The 27,849-nt window shown below is 41.4% G+C and overlaps 2 protein-coding genes across 6 annotated transcripts; one reads left to right on the top strand and one right to left on the bottom strand.

Moving 5' to 3' along the window:
• Positions 1 to 1,099: 1,099 nt before the first annotated feature.
• LOC106582821 (uncharacterized) lies at positions 1,100 to 10,469 on the bottom strand. 2 transcript variants are annotated; one of them, XM_014166294.2, is made up of 3 exons: positions 10,322 to 10,469; positions 5,820 to 5,969; positions 1,100 to 2,456 (listed from the first exon to the last, which is right to left on the bottom strand). In XM_014166294.2, the coding sequence occupies exons 2-3, from the start codon at positions 5,965 to 5,967 to the stop codon at positions 1,297 to 1,299; spliced, it is 1,308 nt and encodes a 435-aa protein (XP_014021769.1). In that variant the 5' UTR covers positions 5,968 to 5,969; positions 10,322 to 10,469; the 3' UTR covers positions 1,100 to 1,296. The 2 variants fall into 2 exon arrangements, with proteins under 2 accessions (XP_014021769.1, XP_045561723.1); XM_045705767.1 differs by having other exon boundaries at positions 1,100 to 2,429.
• On the top strand, positions 5,837 to 27,674 carry znf362a (zinc finger protein 362a). 4 transcript variants are annotated; one of them, XM_045705766.1, is made up of 9 exons: positions 5,837 to 5,917; positions 16,067 to 16,130; positions 16,516 to 16,768; positions 17,153 to 17,278; positions 18,694 to 19,030; positions 19,144 to 19,368; positions 22,629 to 22,707; positions 25,343 to 25,501; positions 25,725 to 27,674. In XM_045705766.1, the coding sequence occupies exons 2-9, from the start codon at positions 16,068 to 16,070 to the stop codon at positions 25,839 to 25,841; spliced, it is 1,359 nt and encodes a 452-aa protein (XP_045561722.1). In that variant the 5' UTR covers positions 5,837 to 5,917; position 16,067; the 3' UTR covers positions 25,842 to 27,674. The 4 variants fall into 4 exon arrangements, with proteins under 4 accessions (XP_045561722.1, XP_014021760.1, XP_014021759.1 ...); XM_014166284.2 differs by lacking the exon at positions 5,837 to 5,917 and adding an exon at positions 12,439 to 12,571 and having other exon boundaries at positions 18,736 to 19,030; XM_014166282.2 differs by lacking the exon at positions 5,837 to 5,917 and adding an exon at positions 12,439 to 12,571.
• The last annotated feature ends 175 nt before the right edge of the window (positions 27,675 to 27,849 follow it).

Below are 27,849 nucleotides of genomic sequence, written 5' to 3'. Positions count from 1 at the left end.
ATTCATCAATTAAAATTGTAAACTTAAGTTCTGCAATGTTGAAAATCAAATAACACCTTTAAAAAATATTTCACTTCTTAGATGAAGTAGGGAATTATTTATGAAAAGTGCAAGGGTGCCAATAAATTTGGCTGCAACTACACCTATAATAATGATATAGATATATATATATTTCAATCAATATCCAGTATCGGAGACTTGAGAGAATGAGCTAAGCCTCATTTTGATCTGTTCTGGGCTCCTGGTTGAATCACTATTCTGCGGTGTATCTGTCTGTACAGGTCTGAATACTTTGGCAGCCAGGAAGATGTAGCTAACTAGGCCTACCTGCTGTTGACTCAGTGTTTGCCCTCTGGCTCTCTCAAGGGCAGCACAACCTAAACGTTACTCCTTTGTTTAGAGAAATCCCTCTCCATCTCTTGTTTCAACGTACTGTATATAATACACATTCTAGCCTGGGAGCTTCAGAGGTCTCCGTTGTGAGCTACGGTTGTTGCTACCTGCGGTTGTTGCTGGCTGCAGGCTGCCCTCTGGTGTTGGCCTGGGTAATATCAGCATCTCCTCTGAACTCCGGAGACATTTGAACCTGACGTTAGGTGGTATGCAGCATGTGTCTGCAACGTGGTACCTGTATGAACAAGGCCGTTTGTGTGTGTGTGTGTGTGTGTGTGTGTGTTAATACCTTGAATTTCTCAGATGTTATTCAGCTCCCTGCTGCGCCTGTGATCAAGCGGAATCTAATTCCTTGACTCAGAAAACCCCTGAGTGAAGAGAAAGCTTTGTTGTCGTTTCATGCCTAGCAAAACCCCAATGGCAGTAGTGTTTAGAGCCACTTCTTGTTAAGCGTACATGACAAATCACTTGCCTTTTGCTGAGGTAAGGTGAAGTCGGATCATCTCCCATCAAACTAATCTAAATCACACACCAGATAACTGAACCACCCCCCCCCATCTACTGTTACTGTATTCCTACTGTTTCAGCAACCTAATTATTGGGTTGCATGTCTATAGATCTGGAAAGCAAGCCTCAACCTGACTTTTTCTGCACTCCTCTGCAGCTTCCCAGAGATCACTCGGCACGCATGAATAGACAGTCACAGTCAAAGGGGGAATTGTTTACTTTTTATCATTGACAGGTAGACCAGCTGTCTACAGTACATGTAATATTCATCTGATCCCACCCCCGGACAATACCTAATAAATCCCTCTCAACACAATCCCATTCCCAAGCCACACTTTAGTATCTAACACTACCCCATCCAGGTTTATTGTCCAGTACACTGACTTGATGCCTGTGTTACATTGACTGGGAGAGCCCTGTGTTGTCTGTGGCTTCTTTGGGTACAAACAATAAGAGCTTCAAACTCCACTCCAGCATTGTCTCTATGTGCCTGATCAGTAGGATGTTCACGCTGAGATTTAGAGGTAACACACAGACAATGAGCAGACACACAAACCCTGTCATTACGTTTACCCCCAGGCAGGGAAAGCCCCACTGCCCCATCCCACACTGGCTCCTGTAGGTAGAGTCTGTGTGTTCCTCCACAGTACTGCTGAGAGGCATGTCTCCTAGTCCTTCTGTCTCTCTGTGTTCCTCTAGTATGTCTGCTGACAAACACTCCAACGATAAGAGGACAGAGTATCCATGGTGAGCCAGTGATAGCTGTATGTTGTTCCCGGAACATGGGCTGTGAAGGGAGCATCTGGACCGTGTTGTCTCTGGGTCAACAGACTGTGTGTCTGACAGCGCTGACGTCGCAGGGTTTACAGCCATGCATGGTGCAGCGAATGTTTGTACGGGCAGTTGAATGTCAGTGCCATGTACCTCCTTGTGTGTCGTTGAGTGTGGGTCCGTCTCTGCGTGGGCCAGGTGTCGTCTGAGCAGGCCCCAGCCCACCGTCAGCACCAGCAGGAGGGCCAAGGTCACGGTGGCCAGGGCCCAGCAGGGCTCACCCAGAGCAGACAGGACATTGTTGGGGAGGCTGGGAAGGCACATGGTGAGGGAGCTGGTCCTCTCCATGCAGACCTTCACCCAAAGTCTCCAGCTCTGACCCCCACAGACACCACAGAGAACCCACACCAGCAGACAGCAGAGGAAGTAAATGATGTGGGGCAGGCACTTTTCCTGGTCCTCTCTCCCTCCTCTCTGGCTGTCTGTGTCCCTGCTCTGCCCGTCCTCTACCTCCACCGTCACACCATGGTGATGTGCAGGAGCTTCAGAGCCTGGAGTTTTACTATGTTCGTCTGTGTCTCCGTCCACTGCTCTACCTCTGCTACCATGGGCCTGGGGCCACTGCAACTTCATGGCAGTCTCCACGGCAACAAGAGGAGTGGTCATCAGCAGCACCGCCCAGTAGGTGTGGCCGAGGAAGAGCAGGAAGCGCAGGGCAATGACATCAGAGGACGTGGAAAACTGAGGTAGCCAGGGGTCTGCAAACCAGAGGACAACCAGGATAGCTGAGGGACAACAAAGACCAATCAATCAAATAGAGAAATGTGGAGGATGGGACTAGCAGCATGAGGATTGGGACACTGAAGTAGGCCATAGGAGTATAAAGAACTCCCATTTAAAATGTAAGATCACTAAAGTTCGTATTCAGTGATTAACACAATGTTTAGCACGTTGATATATTTTGCCTTTCTGTAATACACATCATTTAGAGTGTTTACAACACTGAAGGTGCAGGTTGATGGTCACTAGACTTGATATTGAATCGTATGGCTTATTCTCACATCTGTTGATAGCAGTTGAGGCCAGACTGGATGACCATCCTGTGAACACTATGACTCTGTAGCAGCTGACAGTCACTGCCTTTTTTTTATTTATTTTTTTACATCCTTTTGTTTTGACAGCCTGTCTCTTCTTCTGTGCTGGGTTTACAGGGTGCTTCTGAGCCCTGTTGGAACTTGTAATAAACCAGATTGGGGTCGTTCCACGAATAGAGTACATTTTGGGTAGTGTTCATTTCACCTAATTGTAACACATTTTCAATTTCATTAAAAAATAAACTTCTCTTCTCAAATAGTTAAATAAATAAAAAAATGACTATAGTAAGTGCCAATAAAGTGCATTAAAGTAACAGGCTTGATGGTAACAGGGTTGACGACTTCATCTTAAAATTAGCCATAAATCCCCTTGTGACTGGGGGAATGGAAGCTTGTTGTGTGCAACAGGGAGAGCAATTGAATGCAAACGTCACCAAAAAAATTGAAACTTAAAACATTTCTAGCCTGTCTGTGGGTAACAGGGTTGATGTGTTATGCTCGGCCCGCTCAGTTTTCCACCACAAAACATCAGAAAATGGCTGAAAAGAGTAGAACCAGCTCACCTGCTTTTACACTATGATTTGACTATTAGATGTTCAATGTTTCTTTTAATATTTTTAAAAAGGAATATTTTCACCATATTAAAAACGAGAGTTCAGGGTTGACCTTAAAATGAGAGACAGGGTTTTTGTATGACCTTAAAATGAGGGACAGACATAAATGAATCACTCATCACATTAAATAAATAATAATATTCAGAAGTGACTCAAAGCAAGAACATGACTAGGGCTTTACAATGATGGTGAAAACAAGGAGAAATAGTAGGCTTAAGTGGGTTAGTTAAGTTAAGTGAAGTGAAGTGAAGTGAATTAAGTGAAGTATTAAGTATTAATATTAAGTGAAGCTCTTTGCTACCTTCTCCTCCCTCCTGAATCCTCCTCCCCCTCCCCCCCCCTCCTCCCTCTCTGCGGATGACTTCGTCAACCATTTTGAAAAGAAGGTTGACGATATCCGATCCTCGTTTGCTAAGTCAAACGACACCGCTGGTCCTGCTCACACTGCCCTACCCTGTGCTTTGACCTCTTTCTCCCCTCTCTCTCCAGATGAAATCTCGCGTCTTGTGACGGCCGGCCGCCCAACAACCTGCCCACTTGACCCTATCCCCTCCTCTCTTCTCCAGACCATTTCCGGAGACCTTCTCCCCTTCCTCACCTCGCTCATCAACTCATCCTTGACCTCTGGCTACGTCCCTTCCGTCTTCAAGAGAGCGAGAGTTGCACCCCTTCTGAAAAAAACCTACACTCGATCCCTCCGATGTCAACAACTACAGACCAGTATCCCTTCTTTCTTTTCTCTCCAAAACTCTTGAACGTGCCGTCCTTGGCCAGCTCTCCTGCTATCTCTCTCAGAATGACCTTCTTGATCCTAATCAGTCAGGTTTCAAGACTGGGCATTCAACTGAGACTGCTCTTCTCTGTGTCACGGAGGCTCTCCGCACTGCTAAAGCTAACTCTCTCTCCTCTGCTCTCATCCTTCTAGACCTATCTGCTGCCTTTGATACTGTGAACCATCAGATCCTCCTCTCCACCCTCTCCGAGTTGGGCATCTCCGGCGCGGCCCACGCTTGGATTGCGTCCTACCTGACAGGTCGCTCCTACCAGGTGGCGTGGCGAGAATCTGTCTCCGCACCATGCGCTCTCACCACTGGTGTCCCCCAGTGCTCTGTTCTAGGCCCTCTCCTATTCTCGCTATACACCAAGTCACTTGGCTCTGTCATATCCTCACATGGTCTCTCCTATCATTGCTATGCAGACGACACACAATTAATCTTCTCCTTTCCCCCTTCTGATAACCAGGCGGCGAATCGCATCTCTGCATGTCTGTCAGACATATCAGTGTGGATGACGGATCACCAGCTCAAGCTGAACCTCGGCAAGACGGAGCTGCTCTTCCTCCCGGGGAAGGACTGCCCGTTCCATGATCTCGCCATCACGGTTGACAACTCCCTTGTGTCCTCCTCCCAGAGTGCTAAGAACCTTGGCGTGATCCTGGACAACACATTGTCGTTCTCCACTAACATCAAGGCGGTGACCCGATCCTGTAGGTTCATGCTCTACAACATTCGCAGAGTACGACCCTGCCTCACACAGGAAGCGGCGCAGGTCCTAATCCAGGCACTTGTCATCTCCCGTCTGGATTACTGCAACTCGCTGTTGGCTGGGCTCCCTGCCTGTGCCATTAAACCCCTACAACTCATCCAGAACGCCGCAGCCCGTCTGGTGTTCAACCTTCCCAAGTTCTCTCACGTCACCCCGCTCCTCCGCTCTCTCCACTGGCTTCCAGTCGAAGCTCGCATCCGCTACAAGACCATGGTGCTTGCCTACGGAGCTGTGAAGGGAACGGCACCTCCATACCTTCAGGCTCTGATCAGGCCCTACACCCAAACAAGGGCACTGCGTTCATCCACCACTGGCCTGCTGGCCCCCCTACCTCTGAGGAAGCACAGTTCCCGCTCAGTCCAGTCAAAACTGTTCGCTGCTCTGGCACCCCAATGGTGGAACAAGCTCCCTCACGACGCCAGGACAGCGGAGTCAATCACCACCTTCCGGAGACACCTGAAACCCCACCTCTTTAAGGAATACCTAGGATAGGATAAAGTAATCCTTCTAACCCCCCCTTAAAAGATTTAGATGCACTATTGTAAAGTGGTTGTTCCACTGGATATCATAAGGTGAATGCACCATTTTGTAAGTCGCTCTGGATAAGAGCGTCTGCTAAATGACTTAAATGTAAATGTTAGAATCTTCCTAGAAGTTGAAGAAACATGACGAGGGACATTTCAAAATGCTGATTTTTGGTCTTTATTCATGTAAAGAATTTGATTTATTGTATACCAGGCTTTTAAAATTCAAAAGGTGCGCAAAATGTACTCTATTCATGGACTTCAGCAACTGCTCCCCTTTCTGTTTTCCAGACGATTCTTATTACAAGGAAAAACAGGTCGTTGTAGCTCTGATGTACACAGCAGAGATAAGGTTAGAGATGGACACGTACTTGTGACTACGAGGTCTGTGAAGAGCAGCAGGCAGTTGCAGCAGAAGCTGACCGCACTGAGAGAAGCAGTGACCGTGGGCAGGAAGAGAAGACTGCAGGCCAGTTTACACACGCACACCACAGCTGCTCCCTCCAACACACCATCCATGGCTAAAACAAAAACAACACAGACAAGAGGTATATATTACAAACCATTATTGGATTATCACTGGATTTTTTTTACTCCAGTTGGCGCATACACTGATCACCACCCAGGTCTTTTCACTATATAGGACCTGGGTGTTGACTCTAGGGTGCCTTACAAAACAGAGTTTCAAGGGCAATATTCACTGTTTGAGAAAGCTTACTGTACGTACAAAACATAGCATCTAAACTCAATGTATTAGACCCCTGGAATGACTTAAAGGCACAATGCAGCCATTTTAATCTCAATATCATATCTTTTATGGATAACAATTTAGTTCCTTACTGTAATAGTTTTCCATTCAAATTGTCAAAAAATAAACAGAAATAGCTTTTTCTCAAACAAGAATTTTGCTTGGAGTGTCAAAGTGCAGAGAGGTTTGGAACTATTAAAACGTATACCACCTGGTGACATCCGGCAAGCCAAAACTCCACAGATGCACAACGTGCTGATTAGAATGCATTTTCAACCAGCAACTTCCAGGAAATAACTCTGATCAAATGTTCACTTTTACAGTGTTAGGGCTCTATTCAATCTGTATTGCTGAAGTGTTACAGATAGGAAATTACCTTTAAATGTCTAGCGCGCCATTGGGCCGACATCTGCAGTGTTTACCGACATGAATGCAGTCTCCGCTGAGGCGGGAATATTGCCTTGTAATTTCAATCAATCACTCTTTAAAGCTGTATTTCTGCGATACGGATTGAATAGAGCCCTTAGTTTTATCAGCTGTTGTACAATATGATACAAATAACAGGAAAAAATTATTTTGATTGCAGTGGGCCTTTAACTCAAGACCCATCATGTGAAATACTGTAGCAAATATATGCAAGCAATACTTTAAAAAATAATTTTATGCTGTCATCCAAATGATGTTGAGCTGCTGCAACAGATCAATATTTCTTTGTGTAAATTAGCATTAATCCATGGCCTTCTCAGCCACCCATTCATGTTTTTGGTCACTGAAAAGTCAATAGACAGCAATGAAATCAGTGTATGATTATTTTTTTGGGGCCTTTCAACTTTTGAGATCCATAACAAACTTATTATCATATGTATTATGTTTTTATTTCGATCATCTGTAATAAGTGTACAGATAGGGTACAGTATTGTTATCAGGGGTACAAAAATATACAAATACACTTAAAATGTACCTTCAGAGGTACACATAATCTCACATGGTATTCTTCGGTACCTTTTAGGGTACATGTGCGGATAATTTTGTATGATGGTACATTTTTGGACCCAATATTCTGAATATAAAAATGTACAATCATCACACACTCAAAAACCATGCCCATCATTATCATATTTCCCCAGCATGCTCTTGTGCAGGTAGATTTGTACAAGTTTTTGCATGCACATTGATTGACTTCACTTTGTCTAGCATAAGATCAATAACATGCATTTACTGAGATGGTTGTTCCTGTTTAAATGGTTTAGGTAGTCCAATTTAGAAATGTTCCCCAACTTGGCAGTCATTCTATATGCAGGTTGCGGGTGATAGGGAATACATATCTTTGCAAGCCAGCATAATGTGATGCCAGCAAACCACGAGTTTCAGACCACTGTGTTGGGGTAAAACTGTCAAAGTATGATATACGGTATGTAATGTATTGTGACTCATGAGTTTAATTTCAATTATAAAATATTCACTTAGGCACTCACTTGATGAAGGCTACAGGACTGAAAGCCATTGAATGCAACAACCGTGTCTTAGTCACTTGCAAACACAGTCATGGGTGGTACTGGTAATTACAAAATTAACTTAAAAGGCACACTGGGATATATGCAAATAAGGTTTTATACCCTACAGTGTTAGAACACCCAAAAACCCTCTTAGATGAACATTTTTGCCACTTAAAAAGGAACTTTGTCACTGTGGTGGTAACCTAAAAAGGCACATTTGTACCTTTTCCAAAGGTATGTTCTTGTACCTGTACCATCTTGTCGCTAAGGTACACTACTGGCTCTTTTAAGGTACGAACTGCAATTGTACAACTATGTACCTATAACTAAAAAGGTACAAAGGCTCTTCACAGCTCTTAGTCTGTTGTCTGTCTTTTCAACCGACATATTTGACATACATAATTACATTGTGCATGTTTATTCATACAGTAATTATTATTTACATGTCCCCACCTGGGATTTGAACATGCAACATCTTGGTGCACAGCATTCTAGCTAGCTACTTCCCTCGCCGTAATGTTAGCATAACTGTGGAAAAGCAGTGATTAGAACACTGGATTTTTATATATATATAATCCCCTCTGGAATCCTGAAGTGATTCAACTGTCGTCGCACTAGTGTCAACATCACAATAGCGATGTAATGACCTTTTACCCTTCCAAGACGTGTGTGTGTGTGTGTGTGTCAGTATCACATCATCACTGGATAGCTATAATGACTTCGTACTCTTCTGAGATGGTTCTATCAAATCTCACTGTCCGGTTGTTGACTGTTGAAGGTACAACAACACTGTGGTTCACAAACTGAGGGGCGCAGTGGTAACACGTTTATTTCAAATACCATTTTAGAAAACAATGGCAACACTGCCATGTCGATCTGAGCCTTGCTGTTGGAAAACCCCAATAGTGTACGACTTTCAGCTGTCACAGATGCACCTCCCCCGACTTCACTCCTCGACTTTCATCTACAGTCGGCTGCATTAGCCTTACCACTCAAACGCTCCCAATATGTGCGGTGCTGCTCGTGGCAACAACATCTCGTTGAGTCTACCTTTAAATTATGAAGTCAATTATAATGAGACCTGGCAGATTCAGAAGCTTGAATTTTTTACATTTTAGTCAAAGATAATAGTTTCAGAATAATTGTATTTTTTCAAAACGGGTTTGTTAAATATTTTATTTCAGTTTATGAAATTGTTTTTTCATAATTTGTTTTTGTTTTCATTTAAGTTTCCATTTAAAATAATAGGCTTGGAGGGACATTAATGAAATATTCTCCTAACCCACATAAAATTGGACACATGAATGTACATGCAATGTTCCCATGAAACATGTCTAGAACATTAATAGCTTATATTCTGAGAACATGACAACCACGTTTTGTGTATGTTTGGTGGAACATTAATGACATATTCAACTAACCTTCAGAAAACTGGACACAGGAATGTTTTTGCAACATTCCCACAAAACATGTCTAGAACATTGATATCTTACATTCTGAGAAAATGGCAACCATGTTCTATGTATGTTTGGTGGGATGTTGATGGAATATTCTCCTTGCCCTTAGAAAACTTAACACAGGAATGAGTTTGCAGCGTTCCAGTAAAACATGTCTAAAACATTATTATTGAATATTCTGAGAACATAGAATTTACCCATAACGTAATTACTGTTTGACATTAGGGGGAATGGTATCTTAGACATGTCATGGGAAGATTCCTATGAAAACGCTAGGTAATGACCTGAGACTGTAAGGGAACGTTCTCTAAAGTTGTGAGAACGTTTGTTGTTAGCTGGGATCTCACACTCCATTGAATACAGGCAGTTGATGCAAACACCCCTCATCTAATATTCCAAAATGTTCTCAAATTATGAGATGTATCCACCAATCCAAAGAGAGGAATTGGCTGAAGCTTGACAGCCTGCCATCCCGCTCTGTGGACAACGAATTCTATTCTTAGAGCGGAGACACAAGCATCTCGTCATTATATCCAGCAACTCTGGCTGCAGTGAACAGCACGACTTTCCTCTCTAAACAGTGCAGAGGTGGAAGACGTCTGTAGATGGCTTGGTAACTCCTGTTTGACTTGACATGAAACTAAACTAGTGTTTAATCCCGGTGCTGAGCTAGTGCGTTGCAGCTAATTCACGTATAAAATGTTGTTGTAGAATGTTATGCATGTCCCTACTGCAACCAAATTGATGGAGTAAATGTTTCTTGTTTTTTGCTGCTCTCCGAATATCATTTTAGAGTTTTAAATGTTTAGAAATGCAGTAAATAAGCTTTAACTTTATATATTTTTTAATCATTGGGGAGGGGGTGGTTGTAAATGTGCCATACTGTAGGTTTAGCTGAAATGACGCAAATGTCATGAGAACTCTAGCACACGAACAGACACTCCTCCCCCATGTCTGATTTGTTTTGAGTTATGTATGCCTCACTGCCAGTTTCTGTCTTTATGCAAACTAACACTCTCAAGCCCATCTCCACCATCTTAAATCCTAGCAACAATCGAACAGATTAGTCTACAGCCCAAAGCAATGCATAGTGGTGGTCGGTCAATGATCCCAATTCAGTCAAGGAGTGAGTTTGCATGAAAATCGTTGTGAAGTTTGAATTAGTACCTTACCTGTGCACACAGGCGCCTCCAGCAGCACGTCAGTGTGAGCCAAACAGCTCTCTTCCTTTCTATCCACCTCCCCACGCCCCTCCCCCTGTGGGACATGTTCAGTCCAGGGGGGCAGGGTTCCGGTCTGTGCTCAGAGGGCACTTTCGGTACTGCATTTTAGCTGAAGTCAAGCCCAAAAGGACAATTCCCATAGACTGCCCCATAGAGAAGTCCAATTTTAAAATTCCTAAAAAGACACTTTCATTATCACCTTTGTAACCAAAAATATCCGTAGAATTTTCCCAGTTATTTTCATTGAGGCCGATTTTTTTCCCCATCACTCACAGCCGAAGATATTAACTTTTAATATTCACCCAATGTCTGCCATCCTTTTGGATGTATATTCCGGACTCTGACATTGCTGGTTTTGATATCTCTTAATTCCTTTCTTTTAATTTTTACGATTTGTGTGTCTTTTTTTTGTATTGTTAGGTTTTACTGCATTGTTGGAGCTAGAAACATAAGCATTTCGCTGCACCTGTGATAACATCTACAAAATATGGGTACTAGACCAATACAATTTGATGGGTTGTGTTTGTATCTGTCTGTCTGTCTAGTGAAACTGGCACCTCTGTGGTGTCCTTTGTAGGTTGATGTGTTCTGTTGCGAAATGAAAGCTTGTTGTTGGGCAACATTGCCATTGAAAGTAGACTACTGTTTTACATGTCCATAATGTGATCACTCAGATATTCTTATGTGTTCTGCGGTACTGTCATCTCATGCGGAAACGTGCACATAGCGTTCAGGTTACCCTGCATCTCTGATAGAATTGACCCGCGGCACTGCTAACTTAAGGTCATCAATTCAGGAAGTAAACTTAAATAACAAAAAAAAAAAAACATTTAACAAACTATTTACAATGACTTCTCGATCAAATGAGCTATTTATTTCAAAAGTTTTAAAATTTTTGGATTTTAAATTAAAATCACTTCCTGAATTGACAGCCTTCAATTCGAATTGACCCCTGCCCCGAAGCCCCTGCTGTTAGTTTGAAAATTTGGTTTTAGGAGTTAGGCTCGCTTTATGGAGTTTACTAAAATGTACTTGCTACGATTGTGATATGTTGTTGTCTCACCTAGCTAAATGGATAAGAGCGTCTGCTAAATAACTAGAATGTCAAATGTTATGGAATGAGAAGTGGCTAAATGTATCATGGTTTACCAACAAACTGATTAAAGCACATAACTAATGGTAATTACATGCTAATACATTATATTTATGGCTATTCAAAATGTATATCCTTTTTTATTGTAGTATATTTATTATTGTTTCAGGGTAAAACCAAATATTCTACTTTGCGCCATAGGGGTTACATGGGCAGTAATTTAACGGAGACCCCCCCCCTGTTTTTCAACCCTGGCCTCATCCTCAAATCCTTTATGGTTGAGAAGTAGTGGAGACACACTAGTTGAAGACACTATGTGAGCGTGAGAGCGTATTACTATGAGGATGTTTGATACCCAGTGGTGTAAAGTACTTAAGTAAAAAATACTTTAAAGTACTACTTAAGTCGTTTTTGGGGTATCTGTACTTTACTATTTATAATTTTGACAACTTTTACTTCACTACATTCCTAAAGAAAATAATTATACTTTTTACTTCATACATTTTCCCTAACACCCAAAAGTACTCGTTACATTTTGACAGGAAAATGGTCCAATTCACACACTTATCAAGAGAACATCCCTGGTCATCGCTACTGCGCCAAAAAGAGCAATAGGATATGCGGCCCCCCTAGCGTGTGCCTTAAAAGAGCGGCACCTGACAATGGATTAGTCTGCGATAATTCAGGGCGGGATGGTCAATTGTTGCCACATTAGTTGAATATTGTTTCATTGTATCCATTAAATGTAGCTTCTTTCTTTCCATTTCTGATCACGTAAAGCAGTTGAGAAATGATGATGCCTTGATATTATGGTGCAGACAGTTGACAGCCTGTCAAACCAAAAGCTGTCACCAATTATGTCACTACAATGAGGCATATCCTAAACCAAGATTATATCGCAGCAATTATGTCAATTCTGAATATCTTTAGGCCTATTTGTAGTTTTTATATTTCCTAAATCTGCTTCAGTGAAAGCAAATCCTCGCCTGCAGCACCCAGAAGTGAACAGTAGGCGACCCGGAAGGTCTGAACTCCGACTGAAGGCAAGCAAAAGGAACATCTTATTATTTTATAAAATACCATTAAATCTACCTTCGAGGTGTCAGGTTTGTATACATTTTTTCTCCTCTCTTGTGTGCAATTTTAAAAACGTTCGGCTGCAATGCTATTTTGAAAGCAGTTATCGCTACCATTTGAGTCGTCAAAAAGTTCAAATAAAAAAATACTAGCCATTACCAGAGCATATTTGAAAAGGACAACGTTCTAGTTGTATTGTGCACAGCACACAGCATGCGGCAGATGAGATGCAGTTATGCTACTATTCTGGAATTAAATTATGGATTTGCATAGCGAGAGAACCCAGTTGTCCATAACGCATTGCATTTTGCAAGGCATGATTGTTGTAGGAAGTGTCTGTTTTTTTTCTTCTTCCTCGAGCCGGGCTATTCAAACCTGCAAATCTAAGTAAACAATCATTCGAACACTTACGCTAATGCAAAGAAATGGATTACAAATGTGCATGCATCGTGACACGTCTACTTTTTTAGGCGAATTATTACTGTACATTTGGGATCTGCAGAATATGGCGTCCAGTCCTTATAAAAATAAGACAGGCTGCCATTTTTGTTTTCCTTTTGTCTGAATTTTTTAAATAAAACTGTCTGAGAATGTGGGAGAGGCTGTGGAGCGAGGCACCAGGGGGGGATCAGAGTTGCTCTGCAGTCAAACTGCTCCTTATTTGATGCTTTATGTGTTAGCATTTTAAGTTCTAAAGGTTTTTTTTTTTAATCTGCAAATAAACGTAGACGTCCAGATAGAATAAGGAAAAGTTAAGTAGCCTAACTTTTGTTTTAGTTCACAAGTCTAGACCAGCCTCAAGTGATTTGTCTACCCTTGTTATAGGCTGATAATTGATTACTCATTTATTTTCATATCAGTGTTAAGAAAATGATTTATAGAGCAAATAATAGCCTATAGTATTCGTATTGCAAATATTTAGTTGGGCTAATGTTGCACGATTGACATAGGTCTACTAGCCTAATTTGCCTCTAATTGTCTGAAGATGGATAACCTGCAGCCTAATATTTTCAATTTCCTTAAACACGACTAGCCTATACATTTCGGTCTATGGGCTACAGTAATTTAAAAAATCGTACATCTGACGGACTAGAAAGCAATAGACACCATTTTGAGAAACAGCAGTATTTGGGTTTTTATTGCGTAGGGGCATGACACAGAACGATAAAATCACTGATATCGGTTCAAATTGACTTAAATCTCCGGACACATTTCAGATTCTCACCACAGATGTTTTCAGCATGCAGCTATTTCTGCTATGACTCAAATAGTTTAGGTGGTTCACCGTGGCTATTTCACTGTCTGTAACAACTAATGCAAAATATTGTAGTATTTCAATTGAAGACTTGATTCCTCAATACAATTGAAATTTGATTCAATATTGTATACTGTGAAAAATGTGGGTTTAAAAAAATATTTCAAAACCACAGTCTGTAAGATTAGTTGTTGTTATTAAAAAGTGATGTTGGTCTCCTTGAATAGCAACTTGAGCACTACTTATACATAATGGAAATCAAGCAATATTTGCATGTGGGAAGGTAATGGGATACATTTGCTCCATTGTTAAACATTTTTGCAGTGGTCAACTCTTTGATGGTTGGCACATTTTACAGAGTGTGGCTTTAATCGGAATTAGGCATTATGGGATTTTCAAGGGGCTCAGTCAATAACAAGAGTGAAGTGTGTTAATTTCCCAACATTGATCCTGGGGACCCAAAGTGTACAACTATGTTGGATTTTACATAGTTAGTATATCAGATTAGCAACCTATTATCACCTATCCTCTTTGCAGCTTTAGTTACGTGGAATAGTTAAGATTTCATCTATTTGATTGTCTTGCTAATGAGGGTAATTGATTTAGATTGAAACCTGCACACAGAACATTCCGGGGACTGACTCTTTTTTATAGATCTTGCAGCTGGACCTGATCCAAGGCTTGATTCTCAACCATGTCCATGTTATCCCAGAAATAACCTAAAAAAGTCTGTCAGTTTACTGTCGAATTAAATGTGATTGATTTATTGAAAACAGTACACAGTCTTGGTTCTAGGGGTTGCCATGGCATAGACTTATGTTTTTTCTTCCTGTTTGATTGTTGATTATGGCAGTAATACATTTGTAGGCATTACAGTCTCCGTCGGACAGGATGCTGTACACTCCATCTCGAATACACAAAGGACTCTACTTTAATATAGTTTGACACTTTTCTCGGTTGCCTATGAAGCTGTGTTGTTATTATCACCAACATCAAACATGGCATATCAAAGACAGAGACAGCCGTCATATGGGGGAGATTATCAACTCTCTATCTGTATTCCGCTCTTACCCAGGAAACTCAGAGTGCCTCCAGGAAGTGAAATGGACACCCTGTCGGCATCATTAGGGAAATATTTTCAGTTTTTTTTGTTCATACGGCTGGACGTATCATTTTAGTTTCTTTTGGCTGATGCAAGTGGACTGTGTTACGCTGCTGCTAAATCAAACAGACTTTAGAATGGTGGACTGTGCCAAAACACACAATGCAATATGTCATAGAAAGAAATGAATAAGGCTTGAAAAGAGAAGCGATGGAAAGAAAGCCCACAGATCACAGACATCTATGAGAGAGCAGCAGGCTCTACCATGGGACAAAGAGCAGCAATGCCCCTTGCCCCAAATTCTTCCAAATGTGACTTTTGCATAGAGAGATTGGAGTAAAAGTCTGTTCAATGACATTCACTCTAAATGGATTAAATGGAGCATCAGGGAGCAGGGATATAGGTTATTTTGTTCCCTATGAAAATATTGACAGTGCAGGCGACAGAAATACCATATATTTTCAAACGCCTCAACCATCAATGCAATTCTATCTTTAATCACAAAATGGTATAGGAAACTGCCAATATGACAAGTGTTTCTTAACAAGCTATAGCTACCATGTGATGTTATGGTGTTTCTTTGGGGAGATGCCCATCATTCAGTGTGATGGTTAGAGAGTCTGCTGGTGAGCTGACAGAGAGGGAGAATAAACAAGGCCTCGTGGGTATTTCCCTTCCTATGAGAGGATCCCTGTGACTCACACCTTTTTTTTTCTCCTTCTTTGAATAATGTCTCGCGGAATTGAATCCTCTGCAAGATCTCAGCTGTCTGTGGGCCACGGTCAGGAAGTTGTGACTCAGAAAAGTGTGATTATTAAGCTCTATAATTAGCTGCAGTGCGTGTGGAACTGGAAACACACCTCCGTGGTGGACATGACGGAGGAAGAGGAAGGGAGAAAGTTAGAAAGTAGTCCCATTTACTTTGAATCGTGAGGCTAGACTACAATACATTTACCAGCATAAGCCCAGTGTTTGGCAAGTGGCTAAATGGCCAGCGTTAACTATATACGTCTATTGCAATAAGTCATTGGAGATTCAGCAACTATTTATGAAATCATTAAAGTGCTGCAAACATTCGAATGAATTGTGAGGCTGAATTAGCTGTGTTGTTGTTGTTATATCTATTTAAATGGACAGTCATATTTACATCTGGTTTGTTTGTCACAGGATGGCTGAACCTCGTTTTAATAATCCCTACTTCTGGCCTCCACCACCCACCATGCCTGGCCAGGTGAGTAGTGACTGTCTAGACTCTACCCTCACATTCAACAACAGGGTAGTTAGTATAAAAGAGGATGAGGAGAAGATGAGGACGGTGGACAGTAGACTGTGAAGATTGTTACATTACCTAGAATAATAATTGACATTGAGACCCATGAGCAGTGAAATGTATTTTGCCTGCTTGATTGTCACGCAAATGTCCACGTAAAGTATGTATTATTTTTTACGACTCACTTGAAGAGAGGACATAGATTACTGTTAATGTACATTGTTGAGTTATTTTCCTTTGAGTCCATTGGAGGGAGCCAAAGCAGAACAAATGAATGTAAGCCCACACAGACGTTAACTAAGGACTGTTCTTCTGTCTCTGTGTGTTGTTGTCTCCCTGCTGTCAGCTGGATAACCTTGTGCTGATCAACAAGATCAAGGAACAGCTGATGGCTGAGAAGATCAGACCACCCCACCTGCCATCTTCCACAGTTCCCTCCCAACAGCAACTGCTGGGGAATCCTACACAGACAGAAGGTGGGCAGCATGTCCAGATGTCAGTTGAGAAACTGCAGCAGATGCAACAAGAACTCCATGCCCACAGCCCGTCCCAGCCAGACGTTGCCCTGCACGCCCGGCCGGCCTCCAGCTCTGTCGCAGGTACCCTGACCGCCCCCCACCTCCCTTCACCAGGCCAGGCTCCGCTGTCATTGATCACCACCACCACTCACACACTTCTATTCTCAGAGGCGGTTCAAATCAGAATGCATCTCTACAGTGTGTCATGTGATCACACCCCCTCCCATCCTCCTCAATCTCATCAAGTGATTGGCACACATCCCCTCACTTTTTATAAATACTTTTTGTGTCACTTGTAATTACTGTAATAGGCCTACTTATAATCTTTTTCTATCGTTGATAGATGGATGGGGAAAATACTTGTTGAGCCTTGTATGAGCCAGGCTTTATATTTCCTGTTAATTTTCTATGGTAAGAGTTTTTTTTGTTGGTAAATTCTGTGAATTTTCTGCACATCTCTAACAGGACGTATTCTCGGTGATGTAAACTTTAATCTGGATGATAAAACAGCTATAAAAGCTAGAGGATTGTGGGAAGACTGGCATTTGCGTCAAATCATAGACCAACCCTCTAGAACGAACCACCTGTCAGGTAATCACATGATTTTTTGACACAGTAAAGCCCGTCAGGCACATAGGAGAGACTGGGGTTAGTTCAGCCAAAGGGGTAAGTTGAGCCATGCTAGTTTCTAGGAAACCATACACAAAATGTATAATTTGACCAAGGTCATCATTTCATGGAGTCTGTAAAGGAAGTAACCACATGGAAAAAGTGTTAAGCAAGTTAGTTCCAAAAAAAAGATTTTCACAACGTCAAATTAATTTATTGTGTTAAGAGGTTTCATGGTGCTTGTATCTAAACCAAAGTAGGTAATTTTAAAATTGTTCTATACATCATTTGGGGTCTCTATAAGCTACAATATGAGGTCCTAAACCTAGAATGAAAGTGCATCCTTGTAGCTGTGTGGGCTAATATAGTCAAAATGTTTGCCTTGGGGTAAGTTTAGCCAATGGCCATGGGGTCTTCCCTGTGGCTCAGTTGGTAGAGCATGGTGTTTGCAACGCCAGCATGGTGTGTGCAACGCCAGGGTTGTGGGTTCGTTTCCCACGGGGGGCCAGTACAAACATTTAAAAAATGCATGAAATTAAATGTATGTATTCACTACTGTAAGTCGCTCTGGATAAGAGCGTCTGCTAAATGACTAAAATGTAAAATGGGTAAGTTGGTTGAGCAAATTGAAGCGTTTTCTTCGCAGGTGTAATGCAAGGCATATGAGGTAACAACATGTTTGTTAGGTGTTAAGCCAATGTTAAAATATGCATAAAATGATTAAAAGGCAACAAAAAAAGCTTAAAATTATTAAAAGGCCAAAAAAAAGTTATTGTGATTAATTGTGTTTGGGAAATAAAGATAGACATGGTTTTAAGATGGTAAGTGGTAATATTTCATGCATTACAGAAATGTATAAGCGTCTTTACTTACCCTGTCCCCCATCCGGAGTAATTAGTGCAAAGAGACCACTTTTTTGGACAAGCTATGTTTTCATGAATTCACATTATTTACAATATATATGTAGATATCTTTGTTAGAAATAATACTATATTTCCCTTGACCCGAGTGATGCTGAATGTAAAAAATGGCTCAACTTACCCAACTCTCCCCCACACGGAAAGAGAGGCAGACTTCCATAGCCCATTCCAAGATTCCTGTACTATGGGCCTTCAGACTAATCCAGACCTCTCAAAACGTGACAGGACTTTTGGCGTATCAACGTGATTTCAAACTACTTCAGCCAACAACTAGGCACAAAGAGTATTCCTATGTTGAGCGAATAACTAAAAGGGAACATGTCAATAGTTAATTTTGAGCATTGTCTCTGAAAAAGTATGCACAATTTTAAGAAGAATACATGTAACTGACTGCGTTCTTCTGTTGGAGATTAGTCATTACATAATTATGTAGTGATTATTTAGTTTGTGAGTCATTTTTACCTCTTGACTTGCCAGGTCTGGCGCTTTCCTCTCGAATGGGCAACCATAACACCTCAGAGTCCGTCACTCTGACCACACCCACCTCCAACAGCCTGAGCCGACTAGGCGGAGCCCCCTCACCACATCATGTCCTCTCAGGCTTGGCCAGTGGCCCTGGGATGGAGCAAATCAAAAGTAACGGAGGCCTTGCTGGACTGCTGGGGCCCCCTCCCAAGATGGAGGGGCGAGGGCGTAAGAAGATAAAAGCTGAGAACAGTGGTGGCTCTCTGTTGGTGGTGCCTTACCCCATCCTAGCTTCAGGCAACGATCAATCCTGCCACACCATCACCCCCAAACAGGGCAAATGCTACAGGCATGAGCACACATGAACCTTTTACAGACTGCTACATGTTGATTATACTCCAAATGTCTTACTGTCATATTGATTGCTTACGGTGTCTTCCATGTGTGTGTTGTTTTGCACAGGTGTAAATCGTGCCCGCTGACCTTCTTCTCCAAGTCAGACATGCAGATCCACTCCAAGTCCCACACAGAGGCCAAGCCTCACAAGTGTCCTCACTGCTCCAAATCCTTCGCCAATGCATCCTACCTGGCCCAGCACCTCCGCATACACCTGGGCGTCAAACCTTATCACTGCTCCTACTGCGAGAAATGCTTCCGCCAGCTCTCCCACCTGCAGCAGCACACCAGGTCAAATCTATGGACTAATTTGATCATCAGTTTGATACTGTTTTCATGTACCCACCAACTAGGTTCTATAGTGTAGTGATGATGATGATGATGTATCTTTCCCAGAACCCCAAAGTCATGTGTGTACTACGCTTTTAAAGTGTATTTACACTAGTGTTAATTATTTGCCTTCATAGATTATGCGTTTTTAATATACACTTAGTGTACAAAACATTAAGAACACCTTCCTACTATTGAGTTGCAACCCCCCACCCCTCCTTTTACCCTCAGAACAGGTCAATTCGTTGGGGCGTGGACACTACAAGGTAGAATTCCTCAGGGATGCTGGCCCATGTTGACTCCAATGCTTCCCACAGTTGTGTCAAGTTGCCTGGGAGTCCTTTGGGTGATGGGTCATTCTTGATACACACACCCTAACCCATTTCCTAACCTTAGCTCAATTATTGATGTGATCCTTTTCTGTGTATTTTGTTTTCATTTTCAGCAACATGATACTTCAACAAATCCTGGAGCTTTAGTAACTTGCAAGCTACATAGTTTTGTGCATTTAGTTTTTATTTTATTTAACTATGCAAGTCCATTAAGAACAAATTCTTATTTACAATGACGGTCTAGGAACAGTGGGTTAACTGCCTTGTTCAGGGGCAGAACGACAGATTTTTACCTTGTCAGCTCGGGGATTCGATCTAGCAACCTTTCGGTTACTGGCCCAACGCTCCAACCACTATGCTACCTGCCGCCCCGCTCTTTAAAAGCTCTTGAGCACGAACTGGCTGTGATTGGGAACGATTCCCATAAATATGCCTACAAATACAAATTGGGTAATTTTCTGCGCATTTGCTAAGATATTGTTTTGTATTTCCTCACATAGCTTCATGAGTCAAATTATAAACTATTTTAGCAAACATGTCACCATTGGTTTAGTACGTTTTTAATTGCATAAAAAGATCACCAATCAATCAGGATGATAGGCCTATTATGCATTCAAAATTCTAGAAAGTACCATTTTGATCATCCGTAGGTAAACATAACAAACACTAGAAATAATCCATTTAAAGTAGGCCGATACTTCTACAATCAACATCTAGGCCTGTCAAGCAATCCCCTGTGTATCAATAATGATCCACCACCCAAAGAACTCCCAGGCAACTTGACAACTGTGGGAAGCATTGGAGTTGAGTGTGACAAACCCAGCAGCGTTGCAGTTCTAGATTAAGAAAACGGTGCACTTAGCACCTACTAACATACCCCGTTCAAAGGCACTTAAATCTTTTGTCTCACCCTCTTAATGGCACACATACACAATACATGTCTCATTTGACTCATGGCATAAAAATACTTATTTAACCTGTCTCCTCCCGTTCATCTACACTGATTGAAGTGGATTTAACAAGTGACATCAACAAGAGATCATAGCTTTCACCTGGATTCACCTGGTCAGTCTATGCCATGGGAAGAGCAGGTGTTCTTAATGTTTTGTACACTCAGTGTATACAGTTTAAGTCGGAAGTTTACATACATCTTAGCAAAATACATTTAAACTCAGTTTTTAACAAATCCTGACATTTAATCCTAGTAAAAATGCCCTGTCTTAAGTCAGTTAGAATCACCACTTTATTTTAAGAATGTGAAATGTCAGAGTAATAGTAGAGATAATTATTTATTTCAGCTTTTATTTCTTTCATCACATTCCCAGTGGGTCAGAAGTTTACATACACTCAATTTAGTATTTGGTACCATTGCCTTTAAATTGTTTAACTTGGGTCAAACGTTTCAGGTAGCCTTCCACAAGCTTCCCACAATAAGTTGGGTGAATTGAGTTGGTGTAACTGAGTCAGGTTTGTAGGCCTCCTTGTTCGCACACCCTTTTTCAGTTCTGCCCACAAATTTTCTATAGGGTTGAGGACAGGGCTTTGTGATGGCCACTCCAATACCTTGGCTTTGTTGTCCTTAAGCCATTTTGACACAACTTTGGAAGTATGCTTGGGGTCATTGTCCATTTGGAAGACCCATTTGTGACCAAGCTTTAACTTCCTGACTGATGTCTTGAGATGTTGCTTCAATATATCCACATAATTTTCCTGCCTCATGAAGCCATCTATTTTGTGATGTGCACCAGTCCCTCCTGCAGCAAAGCACCCCAACAACATGATGCTGCCGCCCCCGTGCTTCAAGGTTGGGATGGGGTTCTTCGGCTTGCAAGCCTCCCCCTTTTTCCTCCAAACATAACAATGGTCATTATGGCCAAACAGTTCTATTTTTGTTTCATCAGACCAGAGGACATTTCTCCAAAAAGTACGATCTTTGTCCCTATGTGCAGTTGCAAACTGTAGTCTGGCTTTTCTATGGCGGTTTTGGAGCAGTGGCTTTTTCATTGCTGAGCGGCCTTTCAGGTTATGTCGATATTGGACTCGTTTTTCTGTGGATATAGATATTTTTGTACCTATTTCCTCCAGCATCTTCACAAGGTCCTTTGCTGTTGTTCTGGGATTGAATTGCACTTTTTTGCACCAAAGCACGTTCATCTCTAGGAGACAGAACGCGTCTCCTTCCTGAGCGGTGTGACGGCTGCGTTGTCCCATGCTGTTTATACTTGCGTACTATTGTTTGTACAGATGAACGTGGTACCTTCAGGCATTTGGAAATTGCTCCCAAGGATGAACCAGACTTGTGGAGGTCCACGGTTTTTTTCTGAGGTCTTGGCTGATTTCTTTTGATTTTCTCATGATGTCAAGCAAAGAGGCGCTGAGTTTGAAGGTAGGCCTTGAAATACATCCACAGGTACACCTCCAATTGACTCAAATTATGTCAATTAGCCTATCAGAAACTTCTAAAGCCATGACATCATTTTCTGGAATTTTCCAAGCTGTTTAAAGGCACAGTCAACTTAGTGTATGTAAACTTCTGACCCACTGGAATTGTGATACAGTGAATTATAAGTGAAATAATCTGTCTGTAAACAATTGTTGGAAAAATTACTTTTGCCAAAACTATAGTTTGATAACAAGACATTTGTGGAGTTGTTGAAAAACGAGTTTTAATGACTCCAACCTAAGTGTATGTAAACTTCCGACTTAAACTGTATATATTAAGGTATTTTCAGACTTTATTGAACCAACAGAGAGGCTTACCGTAGGGAAAGATAGAGAGGGGTTGTGTCAAAGGGCAGTAGGCTGGATTTTTTCCTATGTCAAAACCGTAGACACGTGTGCCGGATGCTGCGGCTTCATTAAATCTCCTCTTTACTATATCTTTTACAGGATTCATACTGGAGATCGGCCCTATAAATGTGCCCATCCAGGTTGTGAAAAAGCCTTCACTCAGCTCTCCAATCTGCAGGTATGAACTGGACTGGGTTTTCAGTTAACCTCATGCTTAGTCTTTTAAACACATCCTGGTCTTTTAACCACACCTCTTGCTCCCCGGCCACAAGATTTCCATCAACCGTCACACACACACATCAACCCTGTTCTAGTTTCGAAGGGTGGATTTCGAGTTCCCTTTCAGTCAGTCAACTTCTGTAAAATTTACTATGGGGGTGTCACACTCTTGCGACTTCGGTTGAAGGACCTACAATCACGCCTGACAAGTCCAATGAAATCCGCACCTCTCTGGAAGCCCCACCTTCCACAGATGATAAGCGCAAGGCTTTATTCCTGGGAATAAATGATTCCGCTCTTCACCTCAGTGTGAACAGGAACAATTTTAGCGTGAATCACACTACTAAAGTAAACAATTGGAACAAATGTAATTTGACACATACCCCGAATGCAACAGGTGTAGACTTTACAGTGAAATGTTTACTTACGAGCCCTTTCCCAACAATGCAGAGTTAAAAAGTAAGAACATTTAGCAAAATAAATAAATAGTAACACATAAAATAACAATAACGAGACTATATACAAGGAGTACCGGTACTGAGTCAATGTGCAGGGGTATGAGGTAGTTGAGGTAATTGTAGTAGTATGTACACTACCAGTCAAAGGTTTGGACACACCTACTCATTCCAGGGTTTTTCTTTATTTTGACTATTTTCTACATTGTAGAATAAGACATCAAAACTATGAAATAACACATATGGAATAATGTAGTAACTGTAAGGGGTGCGTAACCAGATGTTTTTTTGGGGTCAAGTTTCAGGAGCTGTCACGGATCCCTCTGGAACTTTCCTTGCGCACACCTGGCCCCGATTCCCACTGATTGTATTTGTATATATGTGCCCTTTGTTCACCATGGTGTTGTTGGTTATTGTACAATGTCCGTTGGTGCGTGTGAGTGCCCGTGCTGTGTGTTTTGAGCTTTCGTGCCCTTGTGGATTGCGCAGATGGTTACGGGTCTCGTCCCGTGTGTTAATCATTGTGCGAGTGTGTTATTTGTTCAAGGTAGTCCTCGCTCTTTTGTTTGGTCTTCGTCCCTGTGCCTTTACACAGCACACCGTAATTTGGGATAAATAAAAACCCTATTACGTATTCCTGTGCCGTAAGGGTTGCGGAACTAGTGGCAGTGAAGTCAGACGCAGGAGAGCAGAACTAGGTAATAGCCGGAGCAGTTTAATTTCAAAACCAACGGCATAAAGAAATAACCAACATGGGTACAAAACCCGACGCGCACCAGTAAACATGTGCACAAGCACTTACAACAAACAATTCCACACAAAGACATGGGGGGAACAGAGGGTTAAATACACAACACTTAATGAGGGAAATGAGAACCAGGTGTGTAGGAAAACAAGACAAAACAAATGAAAAGTGGATCGACGATGGCTAGAAGACCGGTGACGCCGAACGCCGCCCGAACAAGGAGAGGAACCGACTTCGGTGGAAGTCGTGACAGTAACCAAAAAAGTGTTTTATATTCGAGATTCTTCAAAGTAGCCACCCTTTGTCTTGATGACAGCTTTGCACACTCCTGACATTCTCTCAACCAGCTTCATGAGGTAGTCACCTGGAATGCATTTCAATTAACAGGTGTGCCTTGTTAAAAGTTAATTTGTGGAATTTCTTTCCTTCTTAATGCATTTGAGCCAATCAGTTGTGTTGTAACAAGGTAGGGGTGGTATTCAGAAGATAGCCCTATTTGGTAAAATACCAAGTCCATATTATAGCAAGAACAGCTCAAATAAGCAAAGAGAAACGACAGTCCATCATTACTTTAAGACATGAAGGTAAATCAATACGAAACATTTCAAGAACTTTGAACGTTTCTTCAAGTGCAGTCGCAAAAACCATCAAGCGCTATGATGAAACTGGCTCTCGTGAGGACCGCCACAGGAAAGGAAGACCCAGAGTTACCTCTGCTGCAGAGTATAAGTTCATTAGAGTTAACTGCACCTCAGATTGCAGCCCAAATAAATGGACCGCAGAGTGAAGGGAAAGCAGCCAACAAGAGCTCAGCATATGTGGGAACTCCTTTAACCTGTCTGGGGTAGGGGGCAGTATTTTCACGGCCGGATGAAAAATGTACCCAAATTAAACTGGTTACTACTCTGGCCCAGAAACTAGAATATGGTGAAGAGCGGTATTAAATTGAAGGAATGAATCCGAGCCGCACGCTTATCTCCTGTGGAAGGCGGGGCTTCCAGCGAGGAGCGGATTGCATTGGCCTTGTCAGGCATGATTGTAGATCCTTCAACCGAAGGATTTTGTCCCAGAGAAGGCAATAAAAACATATAAAATCCACATAGTCACAGACAACAATGCTATTCATTCTTCTTATATTTCACACACATGCTATTATACCTGAAAATATTGACAACCTTTGGAAATAATTGTATTTTTACTGTAGTATGTTTTGAGTTATTGGATTTTCAGCATGATTTTCCTCCATTCCCACCTCTCAGAATTCTGGTCAGATGATGGCCTGGTTTGACAGGAAGTGCATTTGCAGCAAGATAAAGTTTCCCTACCTTGAAAGTCTAGATAGGTCTTTGAATCGTGTAATGTGATCACTGTGTCCGTCTGTTTCCCTACCTCAGTCTCATCAGAGACAGCACAACAAAGACAAGCCCTACAAGTGTCCGAACTGCTACCGTGCCTACTCGGACTCCGCCTCACTACAGATCCACTTGTCTGCGCATGCCATCAAAAACGCCAAGGCCTACTGCTGCAGCATGTGTGGCAGGGCCTACACCTCAGTGAGTAGGCTATGCGGCAGCATGAGCTGATGTTTTCACAGGATGTGGGCAAACATTTTCAATGTCGTTAGCGACGTTTCTTAATTCTCAGTCAATATATAAACCGTATTGGTACTGTAGATCGTCACTCTTTTAAAAAATGACACTTTTGGGGAAGCATTTATACCTCGTTGTCTACTGAAGCTTGGTGTTAGCTGAACCTTTATTTGATGTTTGTCCTCAGGAGACCTACCTTATGAAGCACATGTCCAAACACACGGTGGTGGAACACCTGGTGAGCCATCACTCTCCACAGAGGACGGAGTCTCCCAGTATCCCCATACGGATCTCCCTCATCTGAGCACTTCGCCCTGACACCCATGGAGGAACTCCCTGTAAGGTTACCCCTCCACTTAAGCGTAATCAATCCCAGATATTGGCTTTTATTTGTTTGTTTGTATACCCCATGTGGGTTTCAAAAATGTGTCAAACTGTATTTGTACCTTATCAAGAGGTAGACTTTTTTTTCTGTCATCTATATGATGTGGTTGGATAATGTTTGGGACATCCAAAGATGATTTTACAGCACTTTCAGGCCTCATAGTATTGGCCAAAAAGGTTTTTAGTCTACTAAGACAATAAAAGGCATTGCTCCAGGCAGCTAAAACGTTAACCATAGGTGTTATAATGCATTAAAGGACCACTCCTACTATGTTTTTTTATATTGTCCTTTTCTCTCTAAGCTTTGCAAAAGTATATTTACATTGGGAACTTTACCTTCCTTTTGGTTAGGTCAACTAAATCATGTATCCAAGCATTTTTTGTTGTTGCCACTCCTAATGTCAATGTTTGCATCACTTTGTTTGCATCACTTAAAAAGGAATTGTTCTCATGTAAGCTTTATAACGCTTAAGTATGTCTTTTAGACAAAAATGTACACAAAAGGCTTTCAAACTGGAGGGTCAATACCTATGTTTTATTGTTGTACTTTTCATCTTGTTAATATTATTGTCCATGGTATTAAAAAGGACACTGCTTAAGGCAATCCTGAAAAGCACCAAAATATATTTTGAATCTGATGTTGGTATTTGTAGAAACTCAGCATGTAAGAGTAAAAATATTTTGGTGATGTATTGAAGAAATGTAGCACAAAGAATTGTCCATAATGGAACTGACATATTTGTTGGTTCAAGCCATTCCAGTACCTGACAGATTTTCAACAAGATTTTAATGGAGGCAGAGAACTAATTTCAAATCGAAATGTATGAAATATCTTAACACACATTCCATTATATGTAACATTTCAATGTGACTCGATTGAACCCTCTACCATGTGTCATGCTGTGGTCAATTACATGCATGAGCTCTGCCTGTGTGCTACAAAGATTTGTTTACCGATGTTGATGAGGAAGGGGTCTCCTCATTTTTCCTTTTATCTTACCTATAAAATAGGAACGGAAAGTACAAATACGAGAATCCACAGGTTTGAAACGAAATGAATGTAATCCTTTTTAATTTGTATATTTTCCCCATGTCTGCCAGTGATGGATATGGTGTGCTGTCTGGTAGAAAATGGCAGAGCACATTACAAAATGTGATACCTCCTGCCCTTTCATTGGTTAACACCTGTGAAACTCTTTGCAAAGAACAGCATGTGCTGCCTCCTCACTGTCTTCTTTTCTATTGAGTGATTATTTGTACATATATTCGGCATCTATGTCCTGCAGGTTATTTTATGCCCTTTAATGTTTAAATTGAAAATGAGTAAATTCCTGTTTTGGGTGTCCCATGAAATATGTATAGATATCTTTATGTACAAAAAGACCTCCTTGTGTCTTGTAATCATTTTGCTCTCATGTCTCATGTATGAATGATTAACATTTAGTTAATTTTATACACATTTAAGCCTTAACTTTTGTCATTGTATTACATTTTATTTGTCCCATATTGATGCCTCTCTGTACCCAGTGTTTTATGCATTTTATTTCATAGCATGGAATATACTGTAAATAAACTATATTAACTGTTAATCCCTTTTCTATAGTAAATGATTATATAGGTCTAGCTATTATTACAAAAATAATTGTTTCATTTGTCATGCATTGTGGTACCATGTCCACATTACACGCAGTCAAGACGTAGAATGAATTGACTTTGTGTAAGAATGAGCAAAAAATAAAAGTATTCAAATGTTCCAATAGTTCGGGATTATTTTTATTGGCCAATATGTCCTTACATAATAATGTATAAATTATACTTCAAGACCTACATAAGCGTTTCATATCAACTGTTGTTCCTTGGCAAACATGTATTTCAAATGGGTATATGATGCTGGCTACCTGTGTAAGGTATGCACTGCAATCAGGAAT

The sequence above is a fragment of the Salmo salar genome, chromosome ssa22 (assembly GCF_905237065.1).
Source record: "Salmo salar chromosome ssa22, Ssal_v3.1, whole genome shotgun sequence".
NCBI lineage: Eukaryota > Metazoa > Chordata > Actinopteri > Salmoniformes > Salmonidae > Salmo > Salmo salar.
The sequence above is the reverse complement of the archived record's forward strand: the minus strand, read 5'-3'. Positions and strand labels throughout refer to the sequence as shown.

Coding starts and splice junctions, on each gene's coding strand:
- znf362a (XM_045705766.1), top strand. CDS start 16,068: ATGGCTGAACCTCGTTTTAATAATCCCTACTTCTGGCCTCCACCACCC. Junction 16,131..16,515: donor CACCCACCATGCCTGGCCAG/GTGAGTAGTGAC, acceptor CCCTGCTGTCAG/CTGGATAACCTTGTGCTGAT. Junction 25,502..25,724: donor GTGGCAGGGCCTACACCTCA/GTGAGTAGGCTA, acceptor GTTTGTCCTCAG/GAGACCTACCTTATGAAGCA.
- LOC106582821 (XM_014166294.2), bottom strand. CDS start 5,967: ATGGATGGTGTGTTGGAGGGAGCAGCTGTGGTGTGCGTGTGTAAACTG. Junction 2,457..5,819: donor CACAGACCTCGTAGTCACAA/GTACGTGTCCAT, acceptor GTTGTCCCTCAG/CTATCCTGGTTGTCCTCTGG.